Source organism: Daphnia magna, linkage group LG2 (genome assembly GCF_020631705.1).
Source record: "Daphnia magna isolate NIES linkage group LG2, ASM2063170v1.1, whole genome shotgun sequence".
Taxonomy (NCBI): domain Eukaryota; kingdom Metazoa; phylum Arthropoda; class Branchiopoda; order Diplostraca; family Daphniidae; genus Daphnia; species Daphnia magna.
In genome coordinates, this window is record NC_059183.1 from 5,655,413 (window position 1) to 5,673,961 (window position 18,549).

The 18,549-nt window shown below is 39.9% G+C and overlaps 5 protein-coding genes across 5 annotated transcripts; 3 read left to right on the forward strand and 2 right to left on the reverse strand.

The window, feature by feature from the left end:
• Positions 1 to 1,404: 1,404 nt before the first annotated feature.
• On the reverse strand, positions 1,405 to 3,781 carry LOC116915406 (dynein regulatory complex subunit 2). Its single transcript, XM_032920523.2, has 5 exons — positions 3,446 to 3,781; positions 3,261 to 3,374; positions 3,052 to 3,190; positions 2,748 to 2,971; positions 1,405 to 2,654 (listed from the first exon to the last, which is right to left on the reverse strand). The coding sequence occupies exons 1-5, from the start codon at positions 3,662 to 3,664 to the stop codon at positions 1,965 to 1,967; spliced, it is 1,386 nt and encodes a 461-aa protein (XP_032776414.2). The 5' UTR covers positions 3,665 to 3,781; the 3' UTR covers positions 1,405 to 1,964.
• A 49-nt stretch (positions 3,782 to 3,830) lies between these two features.
• LOC116915352 (ATP-dependent RNA helicase DHX8) lies at positions 3,831 to 7,884 on the reverse strand. Its single transcript, XM_032920450.2, has 3 exons — positions 4,761 to 7,884; positions 4,413 to 4,678; positions 3,831 to 4,338 (listed from the first exon to the last, which is right to left on the reverse strand). Exons 1-3 carry the CDS (start codon positions 7,764 to 7,766, stop codon positions 3,933 to 3,935), a joined length of 3,678 nt encoding a protein of 1,225 aa, XP_032776341.2. The 5' UTR covers positions 7,767 to 7,884; the 3' UTR covers positions 3,831 to 3,932.
• A 247-nt stretch (positions 7,885 to 8,131) lies between these two features.
• LOC116915433 (probable N-acetylglucosaminyl-phosphatidylinositol de-N-acetylase) lies at positions 8,132 to 10,012 on the forward strand. The gene is made up of 7 exons (XM_032920571.2): positions 8,132 to 8,395; positions 8,484 to 8,593; positions 8,739 to 8,832; positions 8,899 to 8,998; positions 9,062 to 9,158; positions 9,244 to 9,374; positions 9,439 to 10,012. Exons 1-7 carry the CDS (start codon positions 8,133 to 8,135, stop codon positions 9,544 to 9,546), a joined length of 903 nt encoding a protein of 300 aa, XP_032776462.2. The 5' UTR covers position 8,132; the 3' UTR covers positions 9,547 to 10,012.
• A 181-nt stretch (positions 10,013 to 10,193) lies between these two features.
• LOC116915378 (merlin) lies at positions 10,194 to 13,288 on the forward strand. The gene is made up of 13 exons (XM_032920486.2): positions 10,194 to 10,469; positions 10,533 to 10,662; positions 10,729 to 10,934; positions 10,990 to 11,114; positions 11,174 to 11,276; positions 11,338 to 11,547; positions 11,621 to 11,727; positions 11,790 to 11,919; positions 11,975 to 12,106; positions 12,169 to 12,420; positions 12,483 to 12,799; positions 12,858 to 13,017; positions 13,077 to 13,288. Exons 1-13 carry the CDS (start codon positions 10,383 to 10,385, stop codon positions 13,125 to 13,127), a joined length of 2,010 nt encoding a protein of 669 aa, XP_032776377.1. The 5' UTR covers positions 10,194 to 10,382; the 3' UTR covers positions 13,128 to 13,288.
• Positions 13,289 to 14,301: 1,013 nt separating this feature from the next.
• Positions 14,302 to 15,904, forward strand: LOC116915447. Its single transcript, XM_032920595.2, has 8 exons — positions 14,302 to 14,462; positions 14,581 to 14,684; positions 14,786 to 14,882; positions 14,983 to 15,157; positions 15,234 to 15,339; positions 15,441 to 15,526; positions 15,596 to 15,675; positions 15,750 to 15,904. The coding sequence occupies exons 1-8, from the start codon at positions 14,414 to 14,416 to the stop codon at positions 15,779 to 15,781; spliced, it is 729 nt and encodes a 242-aa protein (XP_032776486.1). The 5' UTR covers positions 14,302 to 14,413; the 3' UTR covers positions 15,782 to 15,904.
• The last annotated feature ends 2,645 nt before the right edge of the window (positions 15,905 to 18,549 follow it).

Genomic DNA, 18,549 nt, shown 5'->3' on the forward strand with positions numbered 1-18,549 from the left:
TGTCGCAGCATCGAGAGTAATTGTATACGTAGTTATGGGCTGCCTCCGAACTGTAGTTAGTGAATTGGGCTTATTAGCACACGCGAAACTAATGGCTGCGTGGGAATCACGGAGACGGTAACACGCAACAAATCTGATACACACACACACAAACAAAAAAAATGTCGATATTGCCTAGTTTCTAGGGACCTTATTTTGTCCTGTGGTAGCTGTGTGTAAACTTCGATTGCCTATCAAAACGATTTTCCAGCGAGAAAAGGCAAAACGAGTGAAATTCTGTTAAGTAGTCATTTGTTACCTAAGAAGAACGAAAAAGGATGGGGGGTCGAAATTGAGACAGAGGATTTACGATCGACAGACAAATGTATATAAAGAAAGACAGCTTTGATGGTCTAATTATTTTGATAGACGGGGCACTCAACTGCTCACTCGGTTCCGAGATAGGGAGATCCGAAAGATGCGATTTTTCAAAGTGATTGGGTAACATTCCGTTCCCAATCTATACTATTATATATGGCGTAGAAACGCGAAGGGGAGAGGAATAAATGAAATCTATAGAATAAAGAACACACACAATCAGGATGCCATATCATCGCGACGACGTTTCTTATTCTTCTCCACCATTACGGGCGTATATGCGCCGGCTACGGGGAAGTTCTCACGCACAAGCCATCGATTTCTTGTACGGCGGTCGTGGTGTCGAAGACTCGCAAGCGCAACCCAATCCCATTACAGGAGACATACGAAGAGAAACGTAACGGAAGGAGGACCCTTTTATTCGGCGAGTGCCTGCGCTGCCGAGTCGTCAAGTAAATTCTCACTTCCTCCCACTTTAACCCCCTACGCGGATTGTGTAGGCCTTCTCTCCTGCCTTTCACTCGACAGGTTCATTAATTGAGAGGGGGGCAGACTCTTAGATAAAAACAAAATAGGCAACGTTGATGAGAGAAGCAGAAAATCTGCGATACAAGGCCTGACATAATCAAGTGCTCTTTTTTGTTTCAGCGCGGGCGTTCATCCAGAACCAAAAGAGGTTCACGCAAATCGGTCAATGGTGAGGGTGCTTTTCCTTTTTCCCTAGAATGCTTGTCTTTCAATCGACTAGTCATAACGGGTTCACGATCTCTCACGCCGGGGAAGACAGCTATCGATTTGCCGTGACGTCCAGAGCTCAGCGCGATTGGCAAAGAAAAGGAAAATGCCTTTTCTTGAATAACATAACAACCATATAACTTGGCTTCTTGGCTACACCTTCAAAAAGTCCTTTTGCGTGTTCAACTAATCTTCAAACAAATAGAAAGACCGGTCCAATAAACACGTCTGTCTTCTTCCGCGAAAAATGTATGCGATAGATCCGCGGTTCCCTTGGTCGCGTAATTCCCCCCCTTCAAATGCTTTGCCCATTGAATAAAATTTAAAAAAAGAGTTTGAGAGAACCAGCCATATTTTTCGTTCAAGGATCAATATTGTTTTTTGGCTATCTTCTATATTATGTTTTAAAAATACAAAAGCGTTCATGCTATGCCGGAATTCTTCGGACACGTATCAAACGCTATGCGAGAGATTACCATCCCACCGTGTGGCAGGAAATTCAAAATCGATCCTTATTTCATTTGTGAACGCAATGCTATTCATTTCTAGATCGATGATCACGAGTCACGTTTGAATGGAAGGAGAAAAAATGAAAAGGCAAACTCTGTGTAAACGCTATTCACAAATTTTGTCAATAAGGCTTCTTTTCAATGGTACTCTGATCAGAAGAAGAAACATGAGATATAGGGCACGCGTGCCATCCTACGATCTTCTGATTAACTCAGCTCTCATTTCCATTGCTTGATATTAAATATTTCAATGATTGCCATTTGAACGATAAAGCGACAAAGCAGACAGTTAAGTGGAGGCAGGAAGAAGAGACACGACGCGCGAAAGAAAAAGGGCATTTTTAAAAACAAGATTCAGCGTTATTATTTCTCGGGATGAATAGCCAAAGTTGTGCCATTCAAACTCCAGCACGTGGGGATGCTGACCTCCTTTTTAAGTCGAGAGGCCTCAGCCGTGCGTCCACGTACAATAGCCGCCCGGTGTCGTTGTAAAAGGACTGTCTCAAGGTAAGAATGGTTAAATCTCGTCCAAAAATATTGAAAAGGTTCCGAGGACGGCGACGTGACGGACGAATTCGACGAAGAAGCGGAACTCGGCTGCGGTTTTAAAAGACGACAACGCTGAGCCGACCTCAAAATGAGCACACCTTGCTTAACCAATTGTTCGAGGTGTTCGGCCGCATCACTCGAACTTGCTGCCACTGCTTTCAGTCTTTCGGCATGCTGATGCTGTTGTTTGAGTAACTTGAGTCGCCAACGTTCTCTCCTGTCGTGCAGTTCGTTGCGGCGCTCTATCAATTCTTGCGTGCTGTGCTCGTGGCAGTTCTGCTTTTCATGGATTTTGTTGACAGCCTTGGAGAGCTTTTCTAAACGATTTTCAGCGCTATGCTGCTGCTCGTAAGCGATTTGATCCCTCCTACGTAAAAGAGAGTACAAGGCCCAACGCTGTTCGTCTAACTCGCCGCTATCGACGCAATTCTCGTGTAATTGCTGCCAGCTGTGTTCTAAGCGTCGCTCCAGATTCTGGCGGATTGTCTGCTCGTCTTCCAGGCCCTGCAAACAGAAACGGTAAATATGCACAGGGTTAAAACAACACGTTACCTCTTTGTATAAATAGTTGCTGCTCTAGCTCCAACGATGCAGTACCTGATTAATGATATCGTCTTTACGAACTTGAAAGTTGGCTTTCTGGGCTGTATAGCTGTCGCGATAATGCGATTGCAGAGTGTTAATAGTAAACAGCAGCGAACTCTTTTCTTGTTGGTGACATGCCATAGCTTTTTGGTAATCCTTAGCTATGGTGGCTTTAAATGAGTTACTTTCCTGTTCATAAACGTTGCCGAAAGCCTTCAGTCTGGCCACATGTTCCTCTGATGAAGAACGAAATAAATCATTATGCAAAGTTTAAATAGTCACTCTATTTAATCGGCAGTGAAAAAGAGAAACAAACCGTAAGTTCTTTCACTTTCCATTTTTTGGCGATCGCATATCTGAACGAAATCCAATCCGCTCTGGAGCAAAGATTCCATCAAACGGTTGATTTCAGTTATGTTCTCGGTGTATCGTTTATCGAAATCTAATTTCATTAGCTGCAACATTAACGAATGTTGCATTAAAAACTTGAGTCAATATTTTGGAGGATATAAAAATGTTCTTTACTTCTAGTTCCCTGGAAAGCTCTTGGCTTTTCGCGTCGCGGAGGACATGCCTCCATTTTTCAATCAGTTTACTTTGATTAAGTCGTGTTAAATTCTGCTCTCTTATGAGTTTATGCTATTTTTTTATACAAACGATAGGCTGATTAATACGATGGCTGCGCTATATCAACGTGGAGCATATCTTACCCTGAGGAATGAATTTATCAATTCTTCTCTCATTCTTCTTCTTTCTTCTTCCACCGCGGCTCGTTGCTCTTGTTGCCTATTCTTAGCATCTTCGCTCAACTTGGGTTTGGCTTTCTTTTTTCCACCCTTTTTCTTACCTTTTGAGCCATCTCCTTTGCTACCTTTTCCTTTCTTACCGCCACCAGCTTTCCACTTGTCTGATTTCTTTCCCGGTGGCATTGCTCTCTTTCTAGTTTTAAACGAGTTTCACAACGTCACACTTAATTTTTGCCACTGCGCTTTTAGATAAAAGCACTACAAACGGGAATGTGACATAACTAACATTGATTCGGCAAGTTTGTCGTTGCCGGGACTACAACTAAATAACGAAGTACTGCGTTGCCAGTTTATCATTAAATCAGTTGTGTATGGAACGAACCGTAATGCATACAAAGCGATGACAAAATCCCTCCGAATGATAGTAGACATTTGTAAATTGTTAAAAATGTTAGTTTCGGCGGAGACGGCGCTGCCGAGAAATACGCCACGAGTTTGGTTCTTCGTATTTGTTATACAGTGGCTCGAGTCGTTGATTTCTTTTGACTTTGCTGAGTTTGGTTGGATCAGAGAATCTGAAAAAAGCCGGCGCAAACTCCACCAGCCATTTGGCATCGATGACAGTCACTTCACGCATGTACTCTTTGGTTGTCTGAACCAATTCGTGGTAGACGACCCACTCGGGTTGCCGGTTAAAGATTGCGCTACTCGGATGAATGTAGACCACTTGGCCGTCCACTAGCGTCCGATAGCCTTCCTGGGGGTCTTTCTTTGCTGCGTTACGGAAGAAGCCGGAACAGATGGCTTTTTGAACTCTAGCAGTATTCTTGCCGGCAGACACTACATCCAATTTGTGCCTGTTTCAAATGATAAATATGAAATACATTTAAGATTATATCGCACTATTATTTATTTAGAAGGTTAAACATACCGATCCATGATACCCAATAGCTGTTTACGTACATCCTGCGCTCGTTTTAGGGTACGCATCTGCACGAAATTCTCGTAACACCAGGCGCTACTGAACTTATTGTTTTTCCAGGAATTGTACACAGCCAGTAAGGTGATGTGATCTCCTTCAGCTTGATTAAACTTGGCTTTCTTCTGGTCGGCTAATTGCTGCTTATCTTTGGGTCGGTAGAAGACATTCTGAACTGACAACATTGACACCACTGTCAAAATTTCATCCGAACACATCTAAAAAACAACAACAACAACAATATAATTATAAAGTAGTCAATTAAAATAGTTATGGTTACGAATGAGTAAATGTCATTACCAAGTGAACAGACATAATGAGCATCTTGGAAAGTGAGGGCTCGAGAGGAAATTCCGCCATACGTCGACCGAGTCGTGTCAGCAATCCTTCGTCGTCCAAAGCAGAAAGGGAATGCAGCTGTTCGAGTGCCATAATGAGCGATTCAACAGGAGGCGCATCCATGAAATCAAAATTAAGCAAGTCGTTGATGCCCATAGCTTTAAGCTGCAGGACTGTAGAGGCAAGATTGGTACGTTGAATTTCAGGTACGGGAGTTGCCAACATTTCATCACGGTAGGCTCGCTCGGTATACAATCGATACGTTTTTCCAGGTCCCGTACGACCGGCTCGCCCTGCTCGCTGTTTGGCTTGAGCTTGTGAGATGGGCGTCACAACCAAAGAGTCCATGCCTGTCTTCGAATTGTACACCTTCTGTTTGACAAAACCTGGATCGACGACATAGTAAATGCCGTCAATAGTCAGACTGGTTTCAGCAATGTTGGTAGCAATGACGACTTTTCTTGACCCTGGTGGCGCCGGTTCGAAAATTCGCGTCTGCATTTCCGACGGCAGGGCAGAATAGACAGGAAGAATGATGAGCTCCGGTACGTCAGGGCCCATGGACTTCATACGCTCATAGAGGATCTCACAGGCGGTGTCGATCTCTTCTTGACCGGTCAAGAAAAGAAGAATGTCACCCGGTGGTTCGTTAAGGTGAATTTGCATAACCGTAATGAGTGAAGCATCCAAATAGTCGGTCTCCGGTTCCCGCGTATACAAGATCTCGACAGGGAAAGTTCGGCCGGGAATAGTGAAGATGGGCGCCTCGAAAAAGTACTGAGAGAATTTCACAGCGTCCAAAGTTGCAGATGTGACAATTAGCTTGAGTTCAGCTCTCTTCTGGACAGCTTGCTTTAGAAGACCAAAGAGAACGTCCGTATGAATAGTTCTCTCGTGAGCTTCGTCCAACATGATGCATGAATACGTCTGAAGATCAGGATCGATCAAGCATTCGCGAAGCAACATACCATCTGTCATGTACTTGATCAGGGTTTCGGGACTGGTACAATCTTCGAAACGAATCGTGTACCCAACTTCCTGACCGAGACGACAACCAAACTCTTCAGAGACACGTTTTGCAACGGACATGGCGGCCACACGACGAGGTTGTGTACAACCGATCTTTCCACGAGCAGTAAATCCAGACTCGGACAGATACTGGGTGATTTGTGTAGTTTTGCCAGAGCCTGTCTCTCCGATGACAATCAGAATTTGGTTGTCACTGACGGCTTTGATTAGCTCGTCTCTCAGTTTGTAGATAGGTAGAGACTGCCGCTGCTCCACGATTGAAAGGCTAGTTTTTTTACCAAATGAGGCCCCTTTGGGACCACCGGTAATATGCTTCTTCCATTCAGGCATATCGTAGACAGGTGCCCCTGTTCCGCGACCCAACGACGTTGAAGGTGCAGCGCCGGCATCAGGCATAGGATCAATCCAACTTTTGTTTGCCCCTTGCGCCGGTGCATCTGCCGCTTCTTGCTCTTCTCTGAGAAGCATTTTCTGTTCACGGCGTTCTTTGCTGAGTGCACCTTGCATCATGGCAGCTTGGGCCAGAGAACCATCAGGATTCTTGACAATGCGGACTGGACTAAGCTCGTTAAGCACTCGACCGTGGCCCCTGAGAAACGGTGCTTCTTCTTCCACCAATTCGATTTCAATGTCCTCCTCATCTTCTGCAAGCTTTGGGAGCAGGCCCGTTTCTTCGTCGAATTCAGGTAAGTCCATTTTGTCGATACAATTTGCTGCCATCATTTGTTTCAGTTCCCAGCGTTCTGGTGACGAAATCCGTTGCACACGTTTGCGGTTCGTCAGTTCATCCTCTTCCACATTTGTTTTCAGATCCAATAAAGATAAAGGTCGATCTGGATTTCTCAGAGCTGTTTCACTTTCGTGGCTTGTCAGCCCAGGCCGGCTTGATGTCGACGGGGCTGGGTTCAAATCTTCGCCCGAATCTTGATCCACATCTTTCATTGAAAGGGAAATTTTTTGGCCAGCAATGCTCATAACCTTGACATAAACTTTATCTCCCCGATTGACAACCTCCGCCACACTATTTACACGACCCTCTCGCCGCAACTGGGAGATATGTACCAAACCCTCACATTTTTTCCTTATTCCTTCCAGCTGTACAAAGCATCCAAATGCAGCAAGATTCATGACTTTTCCTGCGTAGACATTTCCCACTTCTGCGTTCTCTGGGAAATCTTTTTGAGGTTTCTTTTCTCTTCGGTCATCTTTGCCTCTTTTATCCTCAAAACGGTCGTTTCCCCTGTGCCTGTCTCCTCCATCTTTGCTCCTGGATCTGTGGCTTCTGTTTCTACTTCTAGACCTTCTGCTGCGGTCTCTGCTTCTGGATCTCCTGCTGTGATCCCTGCTTCTGGATCTTCTGCTGCGATCTCTACTTCTTGATCTCCTGCTGCGATCTTTGCTTCTAGAACGCTTACTTCTTTCTTTTCTGTCTCTGCTGCGAGACCTTTTCGCCTTATCATGGCTTGGCTTGAGTGTCTCAGAAGAAACTTTTCCTTCTTTGGGAGCCATTGCTTCAAGTTCAGCCATTAAATCATCTGCTTCTTCAACATCTTTTATGGTTGGCTTAATATCTTCTTCAAGCATGGTCCTTGCTTTTGGATTATCTGCTAAAGCAAGACCTGGAAACAGTTCACGTTTTTTCTCCACCTCTGCACTGAAGACTGTTTTTTTAACTTCAGCCAAATTCACATCAGTTGTTTTGGAATTAGCTGATTTCATATGCTTGATGAGCCGAAGAAGGTTTGCAATAAGTGAATCCGAGAATTCCGCACCATTCTCAATCATCACGGTTTTGAAGTCATCAAACGTTTTATGTTTTTCTGCCAAGGCGATAATAAATTCGGCCAGATCCTTATCATTAAGCCCCAAGTGGTTTTCCAATTCCGTACAAACCTTAGAAACCAGGGATAGATGCTCGAGTTTCTCTAATTCATCCATGGTAATGTTGAAGGGTTTACCATCAAATCATTTACGAAAATTACACCACAACAAACGACTATGAAGACACAAAAAGCCGACGAAAAACGAATGCCTGCGTTGTCTTCGTTGTCCGCCGATGCTAGGTTGCCACCCGGATGAAATAATTCCGCTTTTTTTTCTCTTTTTTTTTTTCTCTCCTTTTTCAAATTTTTCTTCACGCCAATTATCAAGTTGCCGTGGCCAGCTAGTCCCTCTTGTTAATTCTTTTCCGGTGATGCGGTTAGGGGAGCAAACAAAGAATAACGGAAATCCGGCGGAAACAATTTTTTTCCTCGCCAATTCGCCATGTTTTTTAGCACATATTTTTTGAAAATGACAAAATCAATGCATGTCGTCGTCTGCTCGATAGTCTACAAAATTTGTGTTTTGAATTCCCGAAGAACGTTACGCGGGTCCCCCACTAATCTCAGATTTGCTACACAGATCGTAATAATGTGTTGGTATTTACTGCTTATATTTGGGATTTGGATCTTCGTCTCCTTCTTGACGTACAGATATTTGATACAAAAGAAGAATTTATTTCAAAAAGAAGTTTTCTTTAAGAAGCCCAGCAATGTCTTGTTTGTCATTGCTCATCCGGATGACGAGTATGATTGTTTTTAGGAATAAAATTTAAGTAATCCTTTATGTACTTATGTTATGCTCTTATCTCTGTGTCACATACATTTGCAATAGATGCATGTTCTTTGGACCATCCATCACAGCAATGGTCCAACCATCTTTAAGTAATTCATCATCTAGAAGAAAACAAGCAAAGGATGTTTACATTCTTTGCCTAAGTGATGGTAACTTCTGTGCAAAGTGTTGCTTTGAAATTTTGGCTGTAATGCTAACCTGACTGGTTTTGCTAGTATTATTGACAAACATCATCTAAAAAAATCTGTTTTCTTGTTAAAATGTCCCAATGTAGCCATGTTTTTATTTCTCAAGGCAATGCCAATGGCTTGGGTGAAGCCAGGAGAGAGGAGTTAAAAAAGAGTTGCAAAATTCTGGGACTTGCAGACTCAAATGTATTAATTCATAAGTATTACCATTGCTCCAACAAATTAACTCATCTGTATTCATATTGTTATAAAATTGTTATGAATAGTGGCCCGGTGTTCTTTGAAGATAGTCAAAACTCTGTTTGGGATTCCAAAGCAGTAGCTGACACTCTACATCTTTACATTAAAAAATTGAACATTGACAGTGTGAGTGCATGGAAACTTTTATAATAAGTGTTTTTGCATTTTAACACCTTGTTTTTTCTCAAGATCATTACTTTTGATAAAGATGGAATTAGTGGGCATCTCAATCATAAATCAATATATCACGGAGTGTTACAACTGATGAAAAATAGCAAAAGAAGAGGTATTATTCAAAAAATATATCCTGATAACGATGCGTAAGTTTTCAGGCACTGATCGTTTTGAACCAATTTTGGTAATGCTAACAGTCGCTGTTCGTGTTTTCATTTTGGAAACGGTAAGTGTCTTCCGAAAATATTTGGGGTTTATCGACTCCGTCTTTATTAAACCTAATGCATTAATCTGCACAAGTGACTGGATTAATAGAACAAACATTCAGGTATTCTGATTTAAAAAATTACATGAAAACTAATTCAAATAACACAGTATGAATCGTACTGTAGAATGCGATGGCAGCTCATAAAAGTCAATATGTTTGGTTTCGACGGTTGTACATCACATTTTCAAGATATTTATTCTTTAATACGTTCATTCCTCTTGAAATTTATTAGTTCATGATATTTTCGCAAATATTTCATTGAGGTACTGTCATCCGTAGCTTCGTGTTCTACCAATTTGCAGCACGGTTCGACACGGTTAAATTCTACCCAGATTTTCTCCGTATCTCCTTTATTTTCATAATTTTGTACCCCTTAACAAAATACCTAGTCGTTTTCGCTGAAATAATGTTTGTGGAACACGCACAATAAGAATAGGTGTGTTGTAAAAATCTATGTCGAACTCCATACTCATATAGCAGTAACAAATTATTCCTCTTGTTGACACTTGTATTTGATAGTGAATTCTCTTTATCTCCTGTATGTTCACCTATCTTAACAAAAGTTTGCTTGTGGCAGAAAACTTACTTAAATGTTACTTAATTTCCAAAGCAGTGGTAAACAGTGCAATGAATGTTTCCGTAAAATATTGCGACGGCAATGTCAAACAGTAATACAATTTGCAAGTTGAACAAGTAAAGACGTCGCCATCGAAGATTCTTTGGGAGACAATTTCCCGGGAAAGGAATTGAGACATTTACTACATGTTGTATGTTGAAAGATAGAAGTAAATGTAAAATAAAATGATAATTTTTCTTCCTGCTTGTTCCTGCTAGTTTCTTACAATCTCGCTAGGGATATTTTAAATCGAAAAAAGAAAATAACTGCGTCGTCTGCAGTCAAGCCTGTTTTGCTTCATTTTCCGTTGTTTTGTACCCATTGAAACCTAAAGGAATTTGTCATCCCATGCTTATTCAATAAATCGAGTGAACCAAAATGAAGTTGTGTTCTCAACACTACAATTGGTAGATTTGAAACCTTTCATCAAGTTTAGGTAGCGGCGTGTAAAAATGAATTTTCGCCGAAAGCACAAAGCGTCAAAATGTTTTCCAGTTAAAATTCTTACCCTGGACGCACAACTCGAATTCAACTTAGAGGTTTTTCTAAAATGTAGCCATATATATAGCAAATGAATCACACTGTCAAATTCATTTCTCTAGTGTAAAGCAAATGGAAGAGATTTGTTCGATCTTGTGTGCCGAACTATTGGATTGAGGGAGACCTGGTATTTTGGATTGCAGTATGAAGACTGTAAAGGATTCCTGGCATGGTTGAAAATGGATAGAAAAGGTATGCAAAAACTAGGGAACTATGGAAATTAACTGAATGATTAATGCTTATCAATGTAATATCTAGTTCAGGACCAAGATGTGCCAAAAACAACCCCTGTGCCTTTTGTATTTTTGGCAAAGTTTTATCCAGAGAATGTGGCTGAAGAATTAGTTCAAGAGATAACTCAGCATTTATTTTTCTTACAAGTAAAGCAGAGTATACTCAATATGGATATATATTGCCCACCTGAAATATCTGTCCTACTTGCATCATATGCTTTACAAGCAAAGGTAGATTCATGTTTATTTATTTTATGATAATGCACTTATTTATCCCTCTCATAAGTATGGAGATTATGATGAGGCAGCCATGAAACCAGGTCTTCTTGGCACAGAGGACTTGCTGCCTAAGCGAGTTCTTGATCAGTATCAGATGACAGCCGAGATGTGGGAAGAAAGAATAAAAATATGGTAATAAGTTGGGTTTTCTATTAAATTTGTTCATGTTCTGAGGTTGATTTCATGTTAAGGTACGCCGATCACAAGGGGCTCAGTCGCGATGAAGCTGAGATGGAATACTTAAGAATAGTGCAGGATTTGGAAATGTATGGTGTCAACTACTTCCCTATAAAAGTGGGTCTACAAAATATCTGTGTTAAAAGGATACTTATTATTCTTAATTTTTACACAACAGAATAAGAGGGACTCCGAGCTATGGCTCGGCGTAACGGCGCTTGGTCTCAATATCTATGAACAAGACAACAAGTCGGTACCACGCATAAACTTTCCTTGGTCAGAGATCCAAAACATAAGCTATGACGACAAAAAGTTTGCCATTAAACCCGTCGATAAGACGGCACCGCCGTTTATTTTCTACTCTGATAAGCACCGAGTGAACAAACTGGTAATCCCGGCTTTAAGAAAAAAAAAAATTGGTAGAATGGTAACAAGTTCCGTTGGTTTCTACTATTCCCTAGATCTTAGATTTATGCATTGGAAATCATGATCTTTTCATGCGTCGGAGAAAGCCGGATTCTATTGAAGTGCAACAGATGAAGGCCCAGGCTAAAGAAGAAAAACTCAGGTGAATATTTTTTAAATTGTTATTTTATTAGCTCATGCTTAGGGTCATCTTTTTCCTGTTAGACGACAAGGTGAAAGAAACAAACTTGCACGGGAAAAGCAGCTTCGCGAGACGGCGGAACGTGAAAAAGCAGCTTTGGAACAGCAGTTGATTCACTTTCAAGAAGAATTCCGCGTAGCTAATGAACAGCTGGTATGACGATTTGATAAAAATACCAAACAATTCGATAAACAAAATCTTCTTTTAGAGGCGTTCCGAAGAGTCGGCTGAATTGCTGGCCGAGAAGGCCCGAGTTGCAGAAGAAGAATCAATGCTGTTAACCCAAAAAGCATCAGACGCTGAGCAAGAACTACAGAGGATTCGCCTTTCTGCCATGAAAGTAAATAAATTTGAATTTTACTTCATTAAATCGGATGAATACTATGTTCTTTTTGTACGTAGACCGAAGAGGAGAAGCTTTTGTCTCAGAGGCAATTGCATGAGGCGAAGCAAATCGCATCGAGGTTGCTAGAGAACTCGGAGCGTTGCGCAGCTGAAGCAGAACAGCTAAAGGGAGATCTGTTACAGGCGCGTTACGCTGAAACTCAAGCCAAAAAAAAGCTATTGGAATTTTTAACAACACAAGCTAGTGTTGCTGCTTTACACGCTGCCTCTCGACCTATTACACGCATCCCTACTTCCGCTTCTGTTTTGGTACTTTACAGTCACCGTTTTCAACTTTAACATAACGAATAACCCGATTTTCTCTTTAACAGTCTGTTCCCAACCTCTTTCCGTCATCGGCTTCATCGGTAACTGGCTCAGATCACCACTTACACCATCAATCTGATCTTCAACAACACTTACGGCGGCTAGATGACGTCGCTAATGATGCAAATTTACCAGCTTATGAAGCCCGCCTTCCTATTCCGCTAGCTAACCAGCTTACAGGCCTGACCAATCTGACGGGCTTGAGTAGTAGCGGATACTTACCTGCCATAGCCGCTTCCGAACTTGTCAACTCTTCAGCTAATTATGATCTTATGACACATGGTGACATGGAGCAACTCTCGCTTGAAATTGAGAAAGAGAGGTAATTGATCAATTTAATTTTAATTTTAAATAGCCCGTTTATCTTTGCGGTAATTCAGAGTCGAATACTTGGAGAAATCCAAGCAGCTGCAGGAGCAACTAAGAGAATTACGCACAGAAATTGAAGTCTTAAAAGTAGGTGAAAAACAAACCCTCTATGATCAGCTACATGAAGAGCAGCTTCGCTCAGGGGATGACAAATACTCAACTCTCAAAAAGGTGCACAAAGCTGATGCAGATGTTCATTTAATTATTTAATAACGTATCCCGTTTTTTAGTCAAAATCTGGATCGACTGGAGCACGCGTGGCTTTTTTCGAGGAGCTATAGCTTTAGTCATATTTTTAACTTCTGACAATTCTTGTACATATATTTTAAGATTGCTTGACCATTTTCATGGGTGCAACGAAGTCTTAAACTGAACTCGCATTGTTACCCATTTTCATGAAATGTCTCATAATAGACATTAGGAAAATAGACTTTTCATTCTAGTGCACTGTGTAAATTTGGCATAACTTGTACTGAAGTCTAGGGTGGCTTCAAATTGGTTACGTACATCATCTAGCCAGCCGGTAACTTTCTGTGCTGTATTACAAAAAAAGGCAAACACGCAATGAGCAACGGAACATGGAGGTCCTTAAGGAAAGCTTTTTAACTTTTCTTTCCAAACAGGTCGTCTTTAGCCCCATATGCCTTGTTGCACCCCTGGAATATTTTTCATTGTGACAAACAGAAAAGTAAATTATACATTTGTTTTCCTGGAGCAACTTTTTTTGTGTTGAGGTGTACCCAATCGTGACAAGAGAAGTATTGCATTTTTATATTTTTTAATATTTTTTATTTTAACTGGTCTTGTTTAATCTCATCCCTTACGCAAGTGTTGAAACAGCGTTAGCCCTAGAAAATAAACTAAACATTCATGATAGAAGAATATAAGATAAGTCCAACATCCATAATCTGTCGTCAGTAGACCATTTTACCTCGTAAGAATACATCAATTTAATTAAGTTAAAGATAAATTTAACTTCGATTTCTGAATTGAAAGAAAAAAAAACGGGTAGGCCTACCAACACTCTTCTTTTATACAAAAAGACAAATGTAAACATCAAATAGTAGCTACGAATTACTGATATTTTTTAAAGAATAAGAGTCAATACATTTGTATTTGTATTGCTTATGTATTGACCTAAAGGACAATTCTATTTGTTTTGTACTATTTGTTTTTCAACACTCAGTCGTGATGCGCCCGCCACTACTTTCACCTCGCGCGTCTGCAAACATCTGATAATTCAAAGAGACTGGATAATTCCCACCTTGCTCACCTTTTTTTGCGCCTGGATTATCTCCAACATAAAAAAAAAGAAAAAATAACGTCATTACGTGGTCACAAACAAAGTTTTATGCTTTGTTTGTTCGACCACGAGAATTTTTACAAAAAGTGATAAGTATGTCGATCACACACTGTGTCCTATACTGACACGAACAAAGAACACAAACAAAGAACATTACTAATCATGCTCAAAGAACATTCAAGAGCATATATCGATATTACCACTGCGTTGGAACGGGGTCTATAAAAGACGAGCATTTCCATCTGTTCGGATAACGACTCCAGAATGATGAAACTCGTGCTCACCTTTACCTTGTTGGCCGCTGTCCACAGCTGTAAGTAAACAATTTCTGAAAAAAAATTATCTCAATTATTTGTAGGATGTGGAGTTATTTCTGTAATTACATACCTAAAAAAAAGAGCCACTAATACTACCCAAATGGTGTATTTTAGATTCGGTGGAAGTATCTCCATTTGCTGGGTTCACTGGGGATAACAACGAGCCATGCTACAGCAACCCTTCAAACGGCAAAGATGGCGGCATTTGCCTGCAAATTGTAAGATCATTAAAACATTGTCGTCCGTGATAAAAATTATACTTAAAGGGGCGAAAGAACCCTTCTATGTTATGTAATATTTTGTTTTGTTTTCTGTACAGGATTGCTGTGCTGGGGCGACCTACATTTCCAACTTGTGTCCCGATTATCAGAACAATGTGAAATGCTGCTATTCGTACAACTCCTGCAACACAAATGGTATGTATGTATACCTCTGTATAAAAATCATTTTCTGTTTCAGTCCAAGTTCATTGTTTAAAAGCTAGAAAATATGAAGTAATACGTAAAATTTTTTTAGCCGTGGCCTGCGCTTCGCAGAGCGCAGCCTGCGAAGTTCTGGGAATGCACGAGAAGGGCCAGATTCACTTGAAGGGAGAGCACTTCGACCCAAGCGGCAATAATCCATACGATGGAGCCAGCGCCTTATCCAACATCCGCGATACTTGCTATGGCAAACATGCTAAGCTATCCAGGTACTTTTTAGAATAAAAACTACCTGTCTTAATACTTTAGTAGAAACAGTAACCAAAGTTTCTTTTGCCTTTATAGCTATGGCAATGCTCCAGGAGGTACTGTTTGTCTGACAACAAAAATGGTGACCAGCCTTCGCGATTATGCTCGCAACTACTACAACTCATACGGAAGAGCCATTGAGGTATGACACGGTCTTTTTCCCTGAAACTATGAGCACGTAGACGTCCTCTGGTGTATCCAGTATACGTTTATTTGAACATTCTGTTGCATATTTTAATATAGGTGAATGCTTTGGCTGGATCTAGCCACTCTGCCACTTCTTGGCATTACCAAGGAAACACGTTCGATGTTGGATGCACTTACCCAACGTAGGTGTTCTTAAATTAAGCTTTCGAGCAAAAACATTTACCCGAAATACGTTTTTGCGCAACTGACAGGGACCATTGCTCCGCTCTGGTTTCATGGTGTCGCAACCAAAACCCCGTAGAATTGTGCTATCCTGGAAGCTCATGCGGAGGTTAGTAAAACTGTTAGACTTGTCTTTGATACCTCTGGTAAATCGTTTAATGTGTTTGTTTTTTTCCTCTCCAGGTCACGAAACTTGGGTGCACTGCGCTCATTAATCGAAACCACAGTGACATGCATTATGCTCAGTAGAATCAGCCAGTCTAACGCTCTGGTCGAGTTATGTTTATCCATCCTGCAAGCTGTACTTAATCAATCTAAATAAAATTACCCAAATCTTAGTAGTATGGTTATCTTACCCCTATTATCTTTCGAAAATTTCATATCGCCTTTTTTGTATTGCAAGCTTGTCACATCAAAAGATTGGCGGTGAAATAGGACTGGGATAAATAGGCCTGCTTAAAAAAAAAAATTGAACAGTTTCCCGATAGGGATTCTGTCTATACTCTATACAACTTTGTTTCTTGGCTTTGGGACCCGAATTCGCATCCATCATTCAACAGAGGGCGAAGGGAAAAATTGCGTTCTTGGTAGATGCTTGATATGTACGGAACGCCAAATTACCCCCTAAAATTTCAGCACCTCGGCTAGGGCCATTAATTTTTTTTCGCAGAAAATAATCACCATCCTCCAACGCCATCTAGCGGCCACGATTCGCACCTTTTTAAATCCCACCCGCTGAAGGAGGAGCTGAATCACTATCGATCTCTAACACCATTTCCAACAATTAATATCGATTTTATCGTGCCAGTGCAGATACAGGTGAATAATTCTGGAATAATTAATGCTAAATAATTTCCAGATTGCTGGAAATAATGAGCAACAATCAACGCCATCTAGCGATACAATTAGAATTATTATCGATTCTAATTTTCTTTTTAAGTATTTCATCGATTTCATAGCTTACAAATAGACAAACAGACACATTTGTGACAGTAGATTTATCGAGAGATTGTTGGAGAGGTGTTAAGCGGGGAACTCATAAAGGTAAAATCTATTTCCCCCCGGCAGCCGGGGGGGCGCTAAGGCAAAATTGTCTATTTCTCCCCGGCAGCCAGGTGGCACTGTGGTAGAGATACTGTTTATTATTTTGAATTGTTTTGTACTTTTTGTAATTTTGATTGTACTGGGGAAATTTCATTAAATTCCAAGAGATGTCGTCTTTTTGCTGATTTTGACAAAAGTGGTAAGGGTATAGCCTTCCCACTTTTTCATTTTTGACCAAATTCAAGATATAACTTAAAATACATGATTTCCATTCTAAATTGAACGAAATTCCCCGAAATAAACGTAGTTTTTACATGGGCATTAGAGTTTCTGAAAAACTAACTAACTTAAAATACATGATTTCGATTCTAAATTGAATGAAATTCTCAGAAATAAACGTAGTTTTTACATGGGCGTTAGAGTTTCTGAAATAAACGTTAAAAACGACTAATCCAAATTGTTGCGGTACCATCAATTTTGATCCGTTTTTTTCCCCAACGATTGCTTAGATAAGAAAACACTTTAAATTTTAAATTGCCATTCAATTTTGATTGTATGGGGAAATTTCATTGAATTCCAAGAGATGTCGTCTTTTTACTGATTTTGACAAAAGTGGTAAGGGTATAGCCTTCCTACTTTTTCATTTTTGGCCAAATTCTAGATATAACTTAAAATACATGATTTCGATTCTAAATTGAATGAAATTCTCAGAAATAAACGTTGTTTTTACATAGGCATCATAGTTTCTGAAATAAACGTAAAAAACGACTAAACAAAATTGTTGCGGTACCATTAAAAGGCATAAATTTTGATCCGTTTTTTTTCAAATGATTGCTTAGATAAGAAAACACTTTAAATATGAAATTGCCATTAAATTTTTATTGTACTTGAGAAATTTCTTTGAATTCCAAGGGATGTCGTCTTTTTGCTGATTTTGACAAAAGTGGTAAGGGCCTTCCCACTTTTTCATTTTTGGCCAAATTCTAGATATAACTTAAAATACATGATTTCGATTCTAAATTGAATGAAATTCTCAGAAATAAACGTAGTTTTTACATGGGCGTTAGAGTTTCTGAAAGAATCGTTAAAAACGACTAATCCAAATTGTTGCGGTACCATCAATTTTGATCCGTTTTTTTCCCCCAACGATTGCTTAGATAAGAAAACACTTTAAATTTTAAATTGCCATTCAATTTTGATTGTACTGGGGAAATTTCATTTAATTCCAAGAGATGTCGTCTTTTTGTTGATTTTTGACAAAAGTGGTAAGGGTATAGCCTTCCCACTTTTTCATTTTTGGCCAAATTCTAGATATAACTTAAAATACTTTATTTCCATTCTAAATTGAACGAAATTCCCAGAAATAAACGTAGTTTTTACATAGGCATCATAGTTTCTGAAATAAACGTAAAAAACGACTAATCAAAATTGTTGCGGTACCATCAATTTTGATCCGTTTTTTTCCCCCAACGATTGCTTAGATAAGAAAACACTTTAAATTTGAAATTGCCATTCAATTTTGATTGTACTGGGGAAATTTCATTGAATTCCAAGAGATGTCGTCTTTTTGCTGATTTTGACAAAAGTGGTAAGGGTATAGCCTTCCCACTTTTTCATTTTTGGCCAAATTCTAGATATAACTTAAAATACATTATTTCCATTCTAAATTGAACGAAATTCCCAGAAATAAACGTAGTTTTTACATAGGCATCATAGTTTCTGAAATAAACGTAAAAAACGACTAATCAAAATTGTTGCGGTACCATCAATTTTGATCCGTTTTTTTCCCCCAACGATTGCTTAGATAAGAAAACACTTTAAATTTGAAATTGCCATTCAATTTTGATTGTACTGGGGAAATTTCATTTAATTCCAAGAGATGTCGTCTTTTTGCTGATTTTGACAAAAGTGGTAAGGGTATAGCCTTCCCACTTTTTCA

Excerpts from the sequence above, each read along its gene's own strand:
- LOC116915433 (XM_032920571.2), top strand. The coding sequence starts at position 8,133 with ATGCATGTCGTCGTCTGCTCGATAGTCTACAAAATTTGTGTTTTGAAT. Across the intron at positions 8,833-8,898 it reads TCAAATGTATTAATTCATAA|TGGCCCGGTGTTCTTTGAAG; the intron begins GTATTACCATTG and ends TGTTATGAATAG. Across the intron at positions 8,999-9,061 it reads AAAAATTGAACATTGACAGT|ATCATTACTTTTGATAAAGA; the intron begins GTGAGTGCATGG and ends TTTTTTCTCAAG.
- LOC116915352 (XM_032920450.2), bottom strand. The coding sequence starts at position 7,766 with ATGGATGAATTAGAGAAACTCGAGCATCTATCCCTGGTTTCTAAGGTT. Across the intron at positions 4,679-4,760 it reads TCATTATGTCTGTTCACTTG|ATGTGTTCGGATGAAATTTT; the intron begins GTAATGACATTT and ends GTTGTTTTTTAG. Across the intron at positions 4,339-4,412 it reads CTATTGGGTATCATGGATCG|GCACAAATTGGATGTAGTGT; the intron begins GTATGTTTAACC and ends CATTTGAAACAG.
- LOC116915447 (XM_032920595.2), top strand. The coding sequence starts at position 14,414 with ATGATGAAACTCGTGCTCACCTTTACCTTGTTGGCCGCTGTCCACAGC. Across the intron at positions 14,463-14,580 it reads GTTGGCCGCTGTCCACAGCT|ATTCGGTGGAAGTATCTCCA; the intron begins GTAAGTAAACAA and ends GGTGTATTTTAG. Across the intron at positions 15,676-15,749 it reads TCCTGGAAGCTCATGCGGAG|GTCACGAAACTTGGGTGCAC; the intron begins GTTAGTAAAACT and ends TTTCCTCTCCAG.
- LOC116915378 (XM_032920486.2), top strand. The coding sequence starts at position 10,383 with ATGAATTTTCGCCGAAAGCACAAAGCGTCAAAATGTTTTCCAGTTAAA. Across the intron at positions 10,470-10,532 it reads AACTCGAATTCAACTTAGAG|TGTAAAGCAAATGGAAGAGA; the intron begins GTTTTTCTAAAA and ends TCATTTCTCTAG. Across the intron at positions 12,421-12,482 it reads CTACTTCCGCTTCTGTTTTG|TCTGTTCCCAACCTCTTTCC; the intron begins GTACTTTACAGT and ends TCTCTTTAACAG.
- LOC116915406 (XM_032920523.2), bottom strand. The coding sequence starts at position 3,664 with ATGCCACCGGGAAAGAAATCAGACAAGTGGAAAGCTGGTGGCGGTAAG. Across the intron at positions 3,375-3,445 it reads TGATAAATTCATTCCTCAGG|CATAAACTCATAAGAGAGCA; the intron begins GTAAGATATGCT and ends ATAAAAAAATAG. Across the intron at positions 2,972-3,051 it reads GGAAAGTGAAAGAACTTACG|AGGAACATGTGGCCAGACTG; the intron begins GTTTGTTTCTCT and ends GTTCTTCATCAG.